The 15,182-nt window shown below is 33.9% G+C and overlaps 1 protein-coding gene across 9 annotated transcripts in view; it reads left to right on the forward strand.

The window, feature by feature from the left end:
* The first annotated feature begins 1,141 nt into the window (after positions 1 to 1,141).
* The window catches only part of Reps1 (RALBP1 associated Eps domain containing 1), a 42,813-nt gene continuing 28,772 nt past the window's right edge, over positions 1,142 to 15,182 (forward strand). For 8 of the 9 annotated variants that reach the window (XM_010626592.3, XM_019207802.2, XM_010626593.3 and 5 more), the window contains exons 1-8: positions 1,142 to 1,222; positions 2,559 to 2,682; positions 4,673 to 4,869; positions 5,036 to 5,189; positions 5,661 to 5,785; positions 6,280 to 6,442; positions 6,728 to 6,791; positions 7,814 to 7,968. In XM_010626592.3, coding sequence (XP_010624894.3) covers positions 1,157 to 1,222; positions 2,559 to 2,682; positions 4,673 to 4,869; positions 5,036 to 5,189; positions 5,661 to 5,785; positions 6,280 to 6,442; positions 6,728 to 6,791; positions 7,814 to 7,968 — 1,048 coding nt within the window. In that variant the 5' untranslated portion in view covers positions 1,142 to 1,156. The remainder of the gene's footprint in view (positions 1,223 to 2,558; positions 2,683 to 4,672; positions 4,870 to 5,035; positions 5,190 to 5,660; positions 5,786 to 6,279; positions 6,443 to 6,727; positions 6,792 to 7,813; positions 7,969 to 15,182) is intronic. The other variant, XM_033763265.1, reaches the window with a different exon arrangement.

Genomic DNA, 15,182 nt, shown 5'->3' on the forward strand with positions numbered 1-15,182 from the left:
TTTTTTATTTATCTAAGTTTTGAGACAAGGTCTCAGTAAGTTTTCCAGGCTGGGTTTAAGCTTGTAGTGTTCCTGCCTCCGCCTCCCAGAGTGTGGGAAATACAGGCACACACTAGTGTCTGGTTAATTTCTGATCTATTTAAAATATTTCAGAACAGAGGAAAAAACAAGATTTGCTAGTTTGGCTTACAGAGCCAACATAACACCAATGCCAAACTTAACGGATTGCGTTTTTTTAAAGTTTGTTTTAGGATAGTGGTTAAAAATTCGAATTTAGAGAGATACATCTTGACTAAGTAAAATTCATTAAAAAATTCAAGAGATAGTTTCCTGTTGGGTACTGTATTGATATACATATTAACAGAACAAAGAGAAAAATACATGATCTTTTAAGTTTCTACTCAAAATGCACATGATAAAATTAACATCTGTTTTAGGTTTTGAAAAATGGGAAGCGTCTTCGTCTTTACTCCATCCTTCCTCCCCAACCCAGGCTTCACCTCGCTACGTGAACAGCCACTCTTCTGCCCCTGACCTTTTCCTTCATGTTTGAGCCACATGTACATAATGGGCACAGAGCAAATGAATGAATGAATTCCATGGCATTTGGAGGTCAATATTCATGATATAATAAAGCTTAAAATGAATAGAGAAGACTCATAACTCATTTTAAAATCAGTAGAGGACAAGTTGGATAATTCACAGGAAAAGGAACAAATGCACATAGCTAACAAACTCAAGCTTTAAATAAATAGCACATTTTAAAAGCAAGATTCTGGCTTTCCCTTGAACACCACCTCCTCCTTTCTAACCATTCCCTGGCTATCTTCCCCTGAGTGTCAACCAGCTACTGTGACTTTTCTTTTTGGGTCTTCCTTGTATCTGCATATAACTGGCATGTTTTTGATGCTATGCTTTATTTATCAACATATCTAAGATATGTAATGACCCCTCCAAAGACAACAGGTACGCAGAAAAGAGGAGCTGAAGAAGTGACCACAATAAAAATGCATGCATGGCCTGCAAGGTTATGTAGCCTTTTGTTAACTAACTTTTGTTAATTCTGCCTTCTTTTCTTCACAGCACCCTTAATGATATAACCTGCCTTTTAAAATTTCCTTTGCCCCTTTAAATTTCCGAAGAAGTGTATCCCTTTATGGCAGAACCAGCAGTTCTTACCAGTGCTGATGATCAGTCAACAGACATGACTTTTCTTTTTGGGGTTAGTAGTGTTGTGATAGCATTGTTTAATCATTGATAGGTGCTATTTTTATAGTTCTGTAAATACTTTTCTTCTGACTTAGTTTTACAACATCTCAAAGGTACTTTACCTTGATTTGAATGTTACAGGAAAACAAAGATAGCTTAACACATTCCCACCAGCCTGAACCACAGGTGATATATGCATGACTCTTCATCCTGCAACATGGTACCACCACTGGTTCAAGCAGCCTGGCAGCGAGACATACAGATTACTACAGCCGCATCATGAATGTGTTAAATATACAAGAATTTGTATATTGGACAAGTGACAGTGAAATATAGTGCTTATTTTAAGACAAATTCATAACGTCTGTGTAATACAAATCTACTCCACTTTTTTGAGTATAGATACCACAATTTGAAATCATCTTTGTTGAGTCTGAACAGCAATAGCTCATGAACAATTCAGTTGGCAAACAGAAGTATTCAGCAAAAATTTGCTTCTGTGCTCATACTCTACATCAGGTGACAAACATGAATGCAGCCACCTACCTGGAATTGTGGAATAAATTAAGTTTGTGAACTGAGGCACCACTGTATTTACTTGTAGTATCTAGTCCTGAGATACTTGTTGGATGTCTTATCTGATCAGTGTAGATCCTTAGAAGCTTTCATGGGTAGAAAAAGGGAAGAGAACAAACAAAACTTGTTTTAAAGAAAAGCCATATTGGACCGGGGATTTAGCTCAGTGGTTCTGCCGCCTGCCTTGCAAACGCAAGGACCTGAGTTCAATCCCCAATACCAAAAAAAACCATATAAACCATATAAGTACAGTTAAGAAATTAGTAGCAAAAACTCCCACTTTTAATCTCACCTATAACTATAGGTTATAGCTAATAGCTGATAGAATTTTGATAGTTTCCAAATTTGTGTTTTTGTGGTTAAGATCATGTATCTTGCTTAGCATATCTCCCATGTTACATCATTTTATGACTATTGCTTTCAATAACTCTGCAATATAGCCTATTGGCTGTGTGGAACTGTTATATGCACAGTGCTTATGATAAAGAGTGTGGGTGGTGTATTCTTTCTTTAAAAAGAGAAACTTTGAAGGAAATAAAATTCTAATAGAACTGCTTATTACATGGACTTTGATCAAGAGGAGAATGATAATCTTATTGCAAAGCCTATCTGTGGCTTTTTGTTTTCAAGAACTAGAAATTGGTTGTCAGTTGAAAATATAACATCATACATTAGATAAGTGTTTTTGGAGACGTTACTTTCAAGTTGGCTAGCTGCATAGTTTTGAATGGAGAATTTTGGCATAAGTTTTAAGGTAATGTGTTCTCTTCCAGATTATGGAGCTTTGTGGTGCAACCCGACTTGGTTATTTTGGAAGAAGTCAGTTCTACATTGCTTTGAAACTTGTAGCTGTTGCCCAGTCTGGGTTTCCATTAAGAGTAGAAAGTATAAATACAGGTATGTATTTATATGTATATGTAATATAAATGTAATGTATATGTAATACACTGGTAACTGGAATGAGAATAGTCTTCTAATTACAAATGACATTTGAGTCAATAGAACTTTTGAGTTTCTGATTTCATAGTGATATTTATAATGTTAGGCAATAGGATGTAATTTCTCAGAGAAAAGTAAGTCTGTCTTATATCTATTATAACATAGAATATGTATATCGTATGTGTGTGTCTGTATGTATATATATTTTTTTAATACTGGGGATTGAACTCAGGACCTTGCACTTGGGATGGTGTCATTAAGCTAAATCCCTGGTCCTATATCATATATATTTGATGATGGTGTGTGTTCAAATGGCAATTTTTCAGAATTTACTAACATTTCCTTAGAATTTAGGTAATTTATCAAAGTTAGTGTTAAATTGTAGTGAACATCTCTGTATAGAGCTTCCTTATTTTTCTCTTTTCTAATATAATAAACATATTGCTGGGGTGTTTGAAGGAAAGGGGGAAAGCTATGGAGGCTCCATTTTTAAATTAGAAAGTATCAGTTAACTAAAAACTTTTTGATTGATTGATACAGTATTAAAATATTGGAAGATGGAAACCTAGTTACAGATATCTAACCACCTTACAAATATCATCATGGATCATTTTTTTTTCCAATTATTTGGAGTCTGGTTGATGGAAGAAAGTAGACATTCTGTAAATATAGTTTCTTAAGTATGGTGGTTTCTGTAGTTTTCATAGAGAAAAGGGAAAACAAGGTTTGTAATATTAAGATTTTTATATTTTTAAGCATTAGCTCAATTTTTTGATCATTTAGAGGTTTTTATTGTGGACCTCTGATTAGGCACCTTCTAATGTGAGAGTTTACATTTTTTTCAGGTAACTTTGAATTCTTTTATATGTATAATAAATAAACATAGTCGTTCACTTCCTTTATATGGAGGTTGTAAAAGGAGGTGAAAGAGGACTTAGTCATATAGCTCAGTGGGAGAATGTTTGCGTAGCATGCAAGAGGTCCTACTGCCCAGTAGCAGTTGAGGTAGGGGGAGAGAACCATTTAGTAGAGGGAAGTATACTTTACCTTGAAAATGAATAGGTATTTTCTGGAAGTTCCTTTATGAAAATGCCTAAATTTACTAGTCTCATACTTACTGATATATTTTGTGGTTTACTGACTGCTCTAAATTACTCTAGAGATTCAGTATGAGCAGAAGCAGACTAGGCCTAGGAGTCTGACTCTCCTTGGTTTACATCTTGTCAGTTATTATCTGTGTGCCCTTGGCAGTCTTAGAGCTTTGTTTTTGTTTTTTTTTAATGTGTAAATAGGAACTTTGCAAGATTGATGTGCTTATGAGATGAGAGGAGTATAAAGTAGCAAACATAAGTTTAGACATTCAGTGGACATTTAATATAGATACCATTACCGTAGCCCTTAGAAGAGAATCTGGTTTTACTACTTTTTAGGCAAGGGTCTCCCTAAATAATCTATGGGGAATAATGGCCTGAATGTTGTAGTCTTAAGTGTTCTTTGTGTCTGTTGTTTCTGTCAGTTTTTTTTGTTTTGTTTTGTTTTGTTTTGGTACCAGGGATTGAACTTGGGTCCTTGTGCTTGGGAGGCAGGCAGCGAAACCACTGAGCTAAATCAATCCCCAGCATGTTTCTGTGTCAGGTTTTGCAAAAATTCTAATATTTAATTCTGCTCTTTACTTTTCAATATGTATGTCCTGTTTCATTTTAACATAATACAAGTTGAGCATTCCTAATCTGAGATCCAAAATCTAAAACTGGAGCACTAGCATGACATCCAAATAAGATTTTGGAACATTTCAGATTTTGGGTTTTTGGTGTAGGAGTGCTCAACCTGTAAAGTCTGTATGCAAACATTCCAAATTCTGAAAAACTCTGAAATCTGAAATATTTCTCACCCCTAGTATTTCGGTTAGGTAGAATACTCAACCTGTAATTATTTTTGTGATTAACAGTAAAAGATCTTCCTCTGCCAAGATTCGTTGCTTCAAAGAATGAGCAAGAATCTCGCCATGCAGCCTCATATTCTTCAGACTCTGAAAATCAAGGATCTTATTCTGGTGTGATTCCCCCTCCACCTGGCAGGGGACAGGTGAAAAAGGGATCCATAAGCCATGATGCAGTTCAGCCTCGAGCATCTGCAGATCAACAGGTAATCACACACTTGGAAATGTTACAGTTGATACCCTATGTAAATGTTTGCCCTGATTAATTAATAATTTGCAAGTTAATAATTGAATGTAAATACTGTAAATTTAATTTAATAATGAAATTGTTTCCTTAAAAGTGAAATTTTAAAATAGTAATATTGTTTCTAGGAACCTGCATCCCCAATAGTTTCACCACAGCAGTCACCACCGACTTCTCCACACACATGGAGGAAACACAACCGTCATTCCAGTGGGGGCAACAATGAAAGGCCTCTTGCAGGACCTGGGCCATTTTGGTCTCCTTTTGGTGAAGCACAATCAGGTATATACATGTTCTTTAGAAATACTAGCTATTTAGGATTGTAAATTGAAGGAAACTTGATAATAATCTTTGAAGAGTAACCTCCAAGACAATTTTTAATTGTGAGTTAATCAAAGAGAAGCTAAAGCCAGTTACGAGAATTTGTATAAGGTATATACTTTCAAAAGTAGTGCTTACATTTATTTGTATCTGTGATGCTTAGACAAAGGCTTATGGATACCAAATTCTGTGAGGGTAAAGTGAATAATTATTTTCTAGAATAAGTATTAACACATCATAAAACAACTAAAAAGTTTTAAATGAGGTATAATTTTTAATTGAACAGAACAGTTTACATTTGGATATTGTTGCATTTTTTGAAAATTAGAGTTTGAAAGAACTTTTATATGGTCGTTTGTAACAGTCCTAAATACAGATTTAATAACGTTTTCTTCAAATGTGAGTCAGTATGTTCACACATTCTCCTTTTAGGTTCTTCTGCTGGTGACACAGTGTGGTCCGGGCACTCTCCACCTCCCCCTCAAGAAAACTGGGTCAGTTTTGCAGATACTCCACCAACCAGTACTCTTTTAACCATGCATCCTGCTTCTGTCCAGGTGTGACATTTTATTGGTATTGCATTTTTATTTGCTTCATTCAGAGTATTGCTGCAGTCATTGTTTTTATATTTTGCTGTTGCAGACTTTATAAATGTAAGTCACTCATTCTTAAAAATCTAGAACTCTTTTCCATGCCATTATTTTTAAGTCTGTTGTCACTGGATGTTTCACTAAAGGTTTGGCTGACTTTCTAATTCCCTAATGAAGTTTTGAAGGATTTCTGCATCTGAGAATATATTTGCTTGGCTTTTTTAGCACATTTTTCATAACTTTTCTGTTGCTTACATAATTGCTGTCATACTACATGTTTATATAATCATCGTGCAAAAACATATCCAATAACCTGACATATAATAAATATGTGGTTTGCTTCATTTTAAATATCCACAAAAAAGTAAGTTTTACTTTTAAGGATAAGTAACCTAGCAATCTTGGTCCATTTAGTCATATAGATAGATATTGTACTGAGGAAAAAAAATGTTTCATTGCAGGACCAGACAACAGTACGAACTGTAGCCTCAGCTACAACTGCCAATGAAATTCGTAGGCAATCCAGTAGTTATGATGATCCCTGGAAAATAACAGATGAACAAAGACAGTATTATATAAATCAGTTTAAAACCATTCAGCCTGATCTAAACGGATTTATTCCAGGTGAGTTGTTGGAAACAGTTCTTCTAGATGAGACAGGACATAGTCTCAACTTCATAATCTCAAAAACATTGTTTTATTGCTCCTAGATTTTAATTACAGAAGATCATTAATTCTCAAGATAATTGTCTAAAAAGAGTATAGTCACTGGAGACCAAAAGCATGACGTAGTCACATTACAAAGCTATTTTTTTACATTGAAAGAAGAGTCTAAAACTTTTACCTCAAGTTCTATTCTTGTTCTCTACATTTAGAATAACATTTAGTAACACTGTTTTAATATTTCAGGATCTGCAGCTAAAGAGTTTTTTACAAAATCAAAACTTCCTATTCTTGAACTTTCTCATATTTGGTAAGTTTGGTATATCATTAGTTGGGTAATGTGAGTTGTTTCAAAGGAATTCACAGCAGGTAGATTTTAGAACCTGAAATAAACTGGTACTCATGTCTTCAAAAATGTTCTCTCAGAACTCATTATGGCCTTAGAGCAGCTAGTTCTCTCTCTAGAAAGAAAGAAGTAATGCCAGTACAGAAATTCCTTGTATGCGTTCCCAAGCCAAGTTCTATGTTTAAGAAAAGCACTTAACTTCCATGGTAAAAATGGATTAAGACTTGCAGGATAGCTGCCATGTAATTGGAATTGGCCATTGGAACAGAAATTACAATCAGAAGTTACTTTTTAAAAACAATTATCAAATAAACTTTGTATCTACTTTGTATCAATGTTCTCTATATTCTAAATTATTTTGGTAATAGGCTTTAATAGCAATAATGTACTGTAGTAGGAGGTAGATAGATAATGCTTAAAATTTAAAAGTCAAGAACTGGAAATATATACATGCTTTTATAGTTTAAGGCCATAAATTTAAAAAAAAATTGTTACCTTGCATCTAGGAAAAGACAGGGATAGCAGGATGGGGAAGCTATAGTTTGTATCAAGCCTTTCTGTGCTTTCATGTGCATATGTGAAGTTTGATAGCAATGAGAACAATACTTTAAATAATTTCTGTGACTTTGTTTCATATAACTTCCTTCAAATATAATATATTCCTAAAAATGCATATGGGTTTAAAAGTCATTTTTTGGTGACCTTAATTATTGGGGACTTTTTTTTTTTTTTTGTCATTTTATTAGGAGAATTTCAAGTACATAGGAAAGTTGAAAGAAACATACCAGAAGCAACCAGATGGCACCATCTAGATTCTGCAGTTAACATTTTGATATATTTATTTTATTACACATCTTTTCTTTAATGAGATTTTTAAAACTTGTGTTTTTTTTTGAACTTTCTTGAGGAATATACTCTTTCCTCTTTGAGAAATAAAGGAATCCCAAGCAGAATGTAGTTATATTCATAATAAGTTTGTCTTCTAGGGAGCTCTCAGACTTTGATAAAGATGGGGCATTGACACTGGATGAGTTTTGTGCTGCCTTTCATCTGGTGGTTGCTAGGAAGAATGGCTACGACTTACCAGAAAAGCTTCCTGAAAGTTTAATGCCCAAACTGATTGATTTGGAAGATGCAGCAGGTAAGATTGGAAGCTTAAGGTTGCTGGTTGTATGCCTTGATAAATATAATTCTTGATTCTGAAAATCAAATAAAGATAGATATTAAAGTTTAGCTTAATGGCTGAGATATGTCACCAAGAGCACATAGCTTCGCCATTAGAATAAGCTAAATAGATGAAACTTGTTTGTTTGTTTTTTTTTCAGTCAATTTAAAAAAATATACCAGCATAATGGGAAGCCAAGGCAGGAGGATCTCAAGTTTGAGGGCATTCTGGGCAACCTAGAGACTTAGGGAACTCCTCTCTCAGAACTGAAAGAGGTGAGGATATAGTTCAGTTTAAAAATTGGGCCTTGAGACTGGGGATGTAGCTCCATGGTAGAGAACTTGCATAGCACCAGGAGGCCCTGGGTTTCAGCCACGTGTGGCCAAAAGGAAGAAAAAAACTGGCGGCCTTTTGTCTAGAGTTTTCATAGATGTTAAGCCTTTGAAAACTGATAACCTATTAATGAAAGGAAATTATTTAAGTCAGGTTTAATATTCTGAATTTTCTAGAGGCTTGTCAGTTTCTCCCATCAGTTGCATTCAGATAAATGAACCTGGCTTTTGCATGTAGAAGTGCTCTTCTTTTTCCTGTAATTTAAATAAAATCAGTTGCTTTGTAAATTTCATGAACTGCCTCAATTTTCAGGCTGAAAGAACTTCTTTTCTGGGCATTTATTATTTTGTCTAATTATATACCTATTAGTTAAATATAACGAAGACTGGTATTTTCTTGGCACATGTCTGCAGGCTGTTGCTCTAATTTTAAAGGTGTCACAGACTCTGATAATTTTTCCCCTTCCTACATAATAAATGGTTTTCTGATTAAAGTTATTGTAAATTTTTGAATTGTTGGACTCAAATTTGGTTTTTGCCTATTTAATAATGATAAATTTTGAAATTTTGTTAATTTTGGAGTGGAATAGTCAATATACTTTTTATTCCACTTATCATAAATCTGAGATTTCATTTGCCACTAAGTCCCTTAAATATAAAAGTTAATCCCATTTCATTGTGGTTCAGTCACTGTCTGTAAAACTCATTATAAGTATCTGTACCTGACAGTTATGAGAATATCCAAATACGGTTTTTTTGTTTTCATTCTTGTTTTTGACTAGTGGTGATATTTAAACATCTTCTCTTTGAAACCTTTTTCACTAGAAGTTTCTTTGATCTCTCACAATATCTTCTACATGCTGTTTATGATACAGCATAATACACTGAATCCTGTTTCTTCCCCTTTTCTACCAGTGTCCTTTGAACTCTTTGGGGGGAAAGGATGTATCATATTCTCAAGATCAAGCACTGCCAGGTGCATACTAAATTGCTCAGTAACAATTGTAGGCTGATAATGATATAATTGACAATGTGAAATAGGAAGAAAGGGCCTAAAGGTGTAGGGAAAGTGGGAAGTGTAGGGGAAAGGGAATAAGGGAAAAGAAAAAAATAGAAAATGAAAAAAATGGAAATGAAGTGTTTGTAAAGGGGGAGAGAAGGAACGGGTGAAGGGAGGGCAGGGACATGGGGAAAAAATGAGAACCAAGACCTGTCATGGAAAGGTACAAGATCCCAGTAATGAATGTAACTGTACTGTATACCTAGAATGTACGAATAAACTCAGGGAAAAAAAAAAAGTTATATGCTGAAATAATGCTAAATATGTATGATTTCAAAATACGATTTTTGAAGTATTTTTCTACCTTTGGGAATGTAGCAATTTATCATCTTAGGTTTGTAATGGTGAGGTATACTAAAATATTACCTCTGTAAATATCCTGTACTCAGAATTTAAACCTCTTAACGGGCCCAAAATATAGCTCAGTGATTCAGCTTTTGTCTAACTGCCGGAGGCCCTGAGTTCAATCCCCAATTGATTGCCTAGAAGCAAGTAGGTGGTAAACAGTAGTGACTTGAATTACAGCTCCTTGCTATAATACAAATATGTAGTAAATATGAGTAAATGTGTATTTTTCCCAATTTGAACAGATTTATGGGATTAAATAGATAAAACAGAACAACTAAAACTCATAGATCAGTAGAAGTACTTACATAGACCTGAGTTAAAATACTTAATATATAATACCACCACTGAATTTGTCATATTAAAGTAAATTTAAAGGGAAACTTGGTTTTTGTTGTCTTATATAAGAAATCATGCTAAACTTCATTTGTAGTGACAGCTTCTAATGTTGAATTAAAATAAAAATGTTTATCTTTTAAGAATGTTTATCTTCTTGCCTTGCAAGTGCAAGGACCCAAGTTCAATCCCCAGTACCAAAAAAAAAAAAAAATGTTTATCATCTTTAAAAAATTAAGATGACCTTCTAGCCTACTACATAACTGTGCCTTGAGAAAAAACAGACTTGTCAAGATGCTGTACATCTTAAACACTGTAGTCTACAAAGAGTCTTCTCCTTTGTAGCACAGTTGCAATTTTATATTCATCTTTGTGATTTTTTTTTTTTTTAATATATGTATTTGTCTTTCTCTCTTGAATGTGACTAGAAGCTTCTGGGAGGTAGTAAGTGAATTGTTTTTGTTCATTATGCTACTACCTAGTAGGACACTGTATACATAAGTAGATGTTCTCATTTTTGAAATGACTAAATGACTGAGTGAGTGGTTTTTGGCTGTTTTCTGTCTCCACACTATCCCGCTCACAGGAGCAACTCAGCAGCAATCCATTTGAGATGGTGCAAGAGGGAAAGAAGTGTGTTAACTGTTTGTGTCTCCTTCTCCCTAGTCAACACAGTAAATGTGGGCATATGTTTCATTGTTGTTCCTAAGATTTGTAACATAGGTTCCTCAAACTCTAAGCAATACTTCTTTTTTTTTTTTTTTTTTTTTGGTACCAGGGATGGAACTCGGGTCCTTGAGTTTGCAAGGCAGGCCACCAAACTGCTGAGCTAAATTCCCGGCCCGTCTAAGCAATACTTGTAACTTGAATATTTTTAAAAGCCAGGGAATAGTAGGCACTTACGATTTTGCATGAATGGTTTACTGGAAATCCAGACTTCAGACTTCCTTTGTATAAATTAGTCACTGTTAAGAGTTCCTTTTATATTCATTTTAAAAATTGACATAATAGCCTACATATAGAGAGATTTATGTTTGTATATGAGTGTAATTATATTATAAATCTTTTACTTTTTTCCTTATAGTATTGGACAGACATCTTTTTACTTCATCACATACAGAGTTACCACCTTCTTTATCATACAAGGTATTCCATAAAATGCTGTACCTAAATTTAACCCATTGCTTATAGATGGATATTTTGGATTTTTTTAAAATTTTCTTTTTTGCTTACCTTTAAAACAGTACTGCAGTGAATATGCATAGACATTTATCTTTTTTCTATACGAGTAAACCATTGACGTTCCACTCAAGGAATTACTTCTCAACCCCCCACCCCACCCCGACAAACACACACACAAGGACTGTTAACAATATAATGTCATTTCTTTCCAGAGAAAGATACTACAATTGGCACATCAATGTAATTGAATAATAAATAATGTCAAAGATTCATCATTAATGAAATTTGTTGTAGTAATTAGAACTCAAATCCTGGCCAAGATATGACAAACAAAGCTCGCTAATACTTGAAGAAGAAATATTCTACAAGGATTATGACAGGGCTTTAAAAGATTATGATTTCAATATCAGTGGGTTAGTGAGTCCATCCATGGGAGAAATTAGTCTTTCAATTCAGTCTTTAATAATTTTTTGTAGAAGTGACCATTTTTTTTCTTTGTGTTATAAAAGTAAAAAATAAATGGTATCTGTGTCCTATAAGAGACTTTATGGGATTGGAAGCCTTGTCCTCTTGCTCAGTGCTGTGTCCTGAGAGCCTGGAACCTTATAGGCACTCTGCTTTGGAATTTAGTGCTTTGGAATTTAGCCACCAAATCACACTCAGAAAATGGATATCTTTTCATTCTTCTTTATACTCATTCCCACAGTTTTCTGTGTTTTAAAGATAATGTCCTAACTGAATGGCTTTCTTCTCATTATGAAATTCTAGTCCTTATTTTAAGTAGTTTAATTTAAATGGGCCTTTCCCAATTTTAGATGTCTTTGGATAATAGGGACTTCTGTAATATCCATAAGTGTAGTCTTTGAAGTATAATGGCTGAGTTAAATGGTAGATGCTGTCAGGTATTTGTTAGTACCATAAAAAGTCATAAATATAAATAGAATTTTAGTGAATTTCTTTTCAGACGTTATTGGGACATATCTTTTCATATTTAAAAAGAGAAAACTTTGTTTTTAAATCAAAACTGCTAAATCTGTATATAGTCATTGATAACTTGGGCCACAAATTCATTTCTCCAAGATTCTGGTCACAAACCTAACTAGATGAGAACTGAATCAAATTTTCCCTATACGGTCAACGTTGAACCTAACAGTGAATTTGATTTGGTTCTCGTTCAGCTCCATTTGTGGAAAGAGTTAAGTTTGTGAATCAAGGTACCACTATATTATTAGACCTTTTTACTGACTAGTTTCTTTTTGTGGAATGTTGTGGAGAAGATAAGCTCTTTTTTTAAATAGAAGTTAGCTTTTGAAGACCATAAAGTCATTCAAGGCAAAACAAAGCTTATTTTATTTTAAAGTCAATCTTTAATTTCTTCCTGCATACCCATTCCTTATCCCTTTTAAATGTGTGTGAAGGGCCAGGGATTTAGCTCAGTGTTTCTGCCTCCTGCCTCTCAAGAGCGAGGACCTGAGTTCGATCCCCAGCACCATAAATAAATAAATAAATAAATAAGTAAGTAAGTAAGTAAGTAAGTAAGTAAGTAAGAAAAAGTCGCTGTTGATACTTTTCCATGAAGTTTAATGTTCATTCAAACCCACTTAGCTTTATTTTATATATTTTTCTTATAAAAATATATGTACATTCTAAATAAGTAATACAGTTTTATTCTAGTGTAAGTATTAAATGAAATTGGACTCTTGAACCTTCTTTCCCAAGAAGATTTGTTTGCTGCTTAGGAACAGAATATATTTTAGCGCTATATCTTAATGTGGGGAGCATGTGTGAGCATGTGTGTTTCTATGAGATTTACAGTATATGGCAGTCATTTTTCATACCATTTCTTAATATAATTGAGTTTAATCCAAAAGAACAACAGAAATTTAGGATGGATAAGTTATAAATCTAGGACAGAACTGAGGTTCTTAATGAAAGAAAAGGTGTTCACCCAGGTACATGGTTCTGAATTGAATCCATGAACTTTGAAGGGCTAGAAGGATGAAAAGTGCTGCCACTGTTTATAAACATTCATACCTCAGTATGCTTAGATACTGGCTGTCTCCTGTAGACACACTTTTGTATGTGGAAAGACTTTTTGCATAAGCAGTCCTTTGGGAGTTAACTTTTAAAAAGTAATATAGGCTTATGCTCTTCTTTTTTCAGTCTTGATGCGCTGATGGTGTCGGGCATCACAAAAGCATCAGGATGGAGGCAGGGTTGACAGTTTTGCAGCAGGAGGTTGGCGTATCACAAGTAAAAGTATATGCCTGACTCAGAAAGGATATAGTCTTGAAGCCTGATGTTTATGGGCAGGCGGGAAGCTCTGTGTTGGAATATTTATAGGAAGCAGAGTTGAAGGAGGTACAGTTTATTTCCAGATCTAACACTTCTCAGGCTCTTGATTGTTAGTTTCTAGAAAAGGAACTTTGCTCTTTTCCTGGTGCCATTTGTTGTTCCGTATATGAAGTTAGAAAGAAGCAGTGTATGACTTGACTAATTTATCCCAGAAATAATTTTTAGATTTTTTAGGGCAATAATTTTTCAAACTTATTAATTCTAGGACCCCTTTACCTTCTTAAAAATCATGAGCCCCTGGAGCCTTTTTGAGTCATCAGTAGTATTAGAAATAGTATAGAAAAGTAGTATTAGAAATTAAAACTAGTATTTTTATTTATTTTCCTCTTCCTTTTCATTCCCTACATTTAAAAAATACTACTTTTTAAAAAAATAGCAATAGTTAACCCTTTACCTATTAGCATAAATAGTTTTAGAAAAATAACTGTAGTCTGCAAAATAAAATGATTGTGAAAGGGTGGCATTGTCTTATATTTTTGAAAATTTCTTTACTATATGGCTTAATAGAAGACAGCTAGATTGTCATCTTTGTTTCTGCATTTAGTCTTTTGGATATATTATTTTGGTTCAAGTAAATCAGGGGACTAGAAACTACATCCTGCAGGCCAAATCCAGTTTGCTGCCTGTTTTTATATATTCCACAAACTGTTTACTTATGCATGAAAACTATATGAAATTCCAATTTACTGCCCATAAATAAAACTTTACTAGAATATAGCTGTGCTCCTTTATGAATTATCTTGGATACCTTTGCAGTGTTAGAATTGAGTAGCTGCACTGTAGACCAGGTAGGTAGCTGACAAAGCCTAACATACTTTCTGGTCTTGTTTAAGAAAAAAAGTTGCAAGTTATTAAACGATATCAAGAAAGGAAGGACTATTTTATAGCTTTTTCAGATGTGTATGAGGATGAAGAATACAGTGACTATTAGTATAGCTGTCACTGCATTGGTTATTGCTGGCTATTCTTTGGTACTACATGAAAACATCACAGATGGTAATTTCTTGAAGTATAATTGCAAAGTGAAAGTTGAAACTGTATCACTGATTTCTTTTTTAACTATTACATTAAAACTCATTGTTCTGTATTGTACTTTGAATGAACCTTTAATCCATGCATGATTTTGAATCCTAATACACTTGTTACTTGGAAAATGTCACGTAATTGGGCCATATAGATCTTTTATATTTTATTTATAAAATATTTTAAAAGCACATTAATGTTATAGGCTATCTTAGCAGGGAAGTCTGTATAGGAAGCTGTTTAAGTTATGGATGTATATAGACATTCAAAATTACAATTTTTTTGCTTGAAAGTTCTAACTTCTATAAGTAACAATTCAAACAGTTATTTTCCTTGAAGCAAGAGGCTCGCTTTGTTCCTTTTTGAGAAAATGCCTGCCTAATTCCCCAGTCTAAATAATCATAGTTATCAGCTATACTTCCAAGGATGGTGTTTCGTGAAAAAGTGGTTCCTTTGCCTTATACCTGAATCACAAAAAGACTTTTCCTTGACATAATCATTGAATTTTACTATAGAGCAGAAGTGCTTTCTATATATTTACATATGTGTGTGTGTGT

Source organism: Fukomys damarensis, unplaced genomic scaffold (genome assembly GCF_012274545.1).
Source record: "Fukomys damarensis isolate Sample0158 unplaced genomic scaffold, DMR_v1.0_HiC HiC_scaffold_14, whole genome shotgun sequence".
NCBI lineage: Eukaryota > Metazoa > Chordata > Mammalia > Rodentia > Bathyergidae > Fukomys > Fukomys damarensis.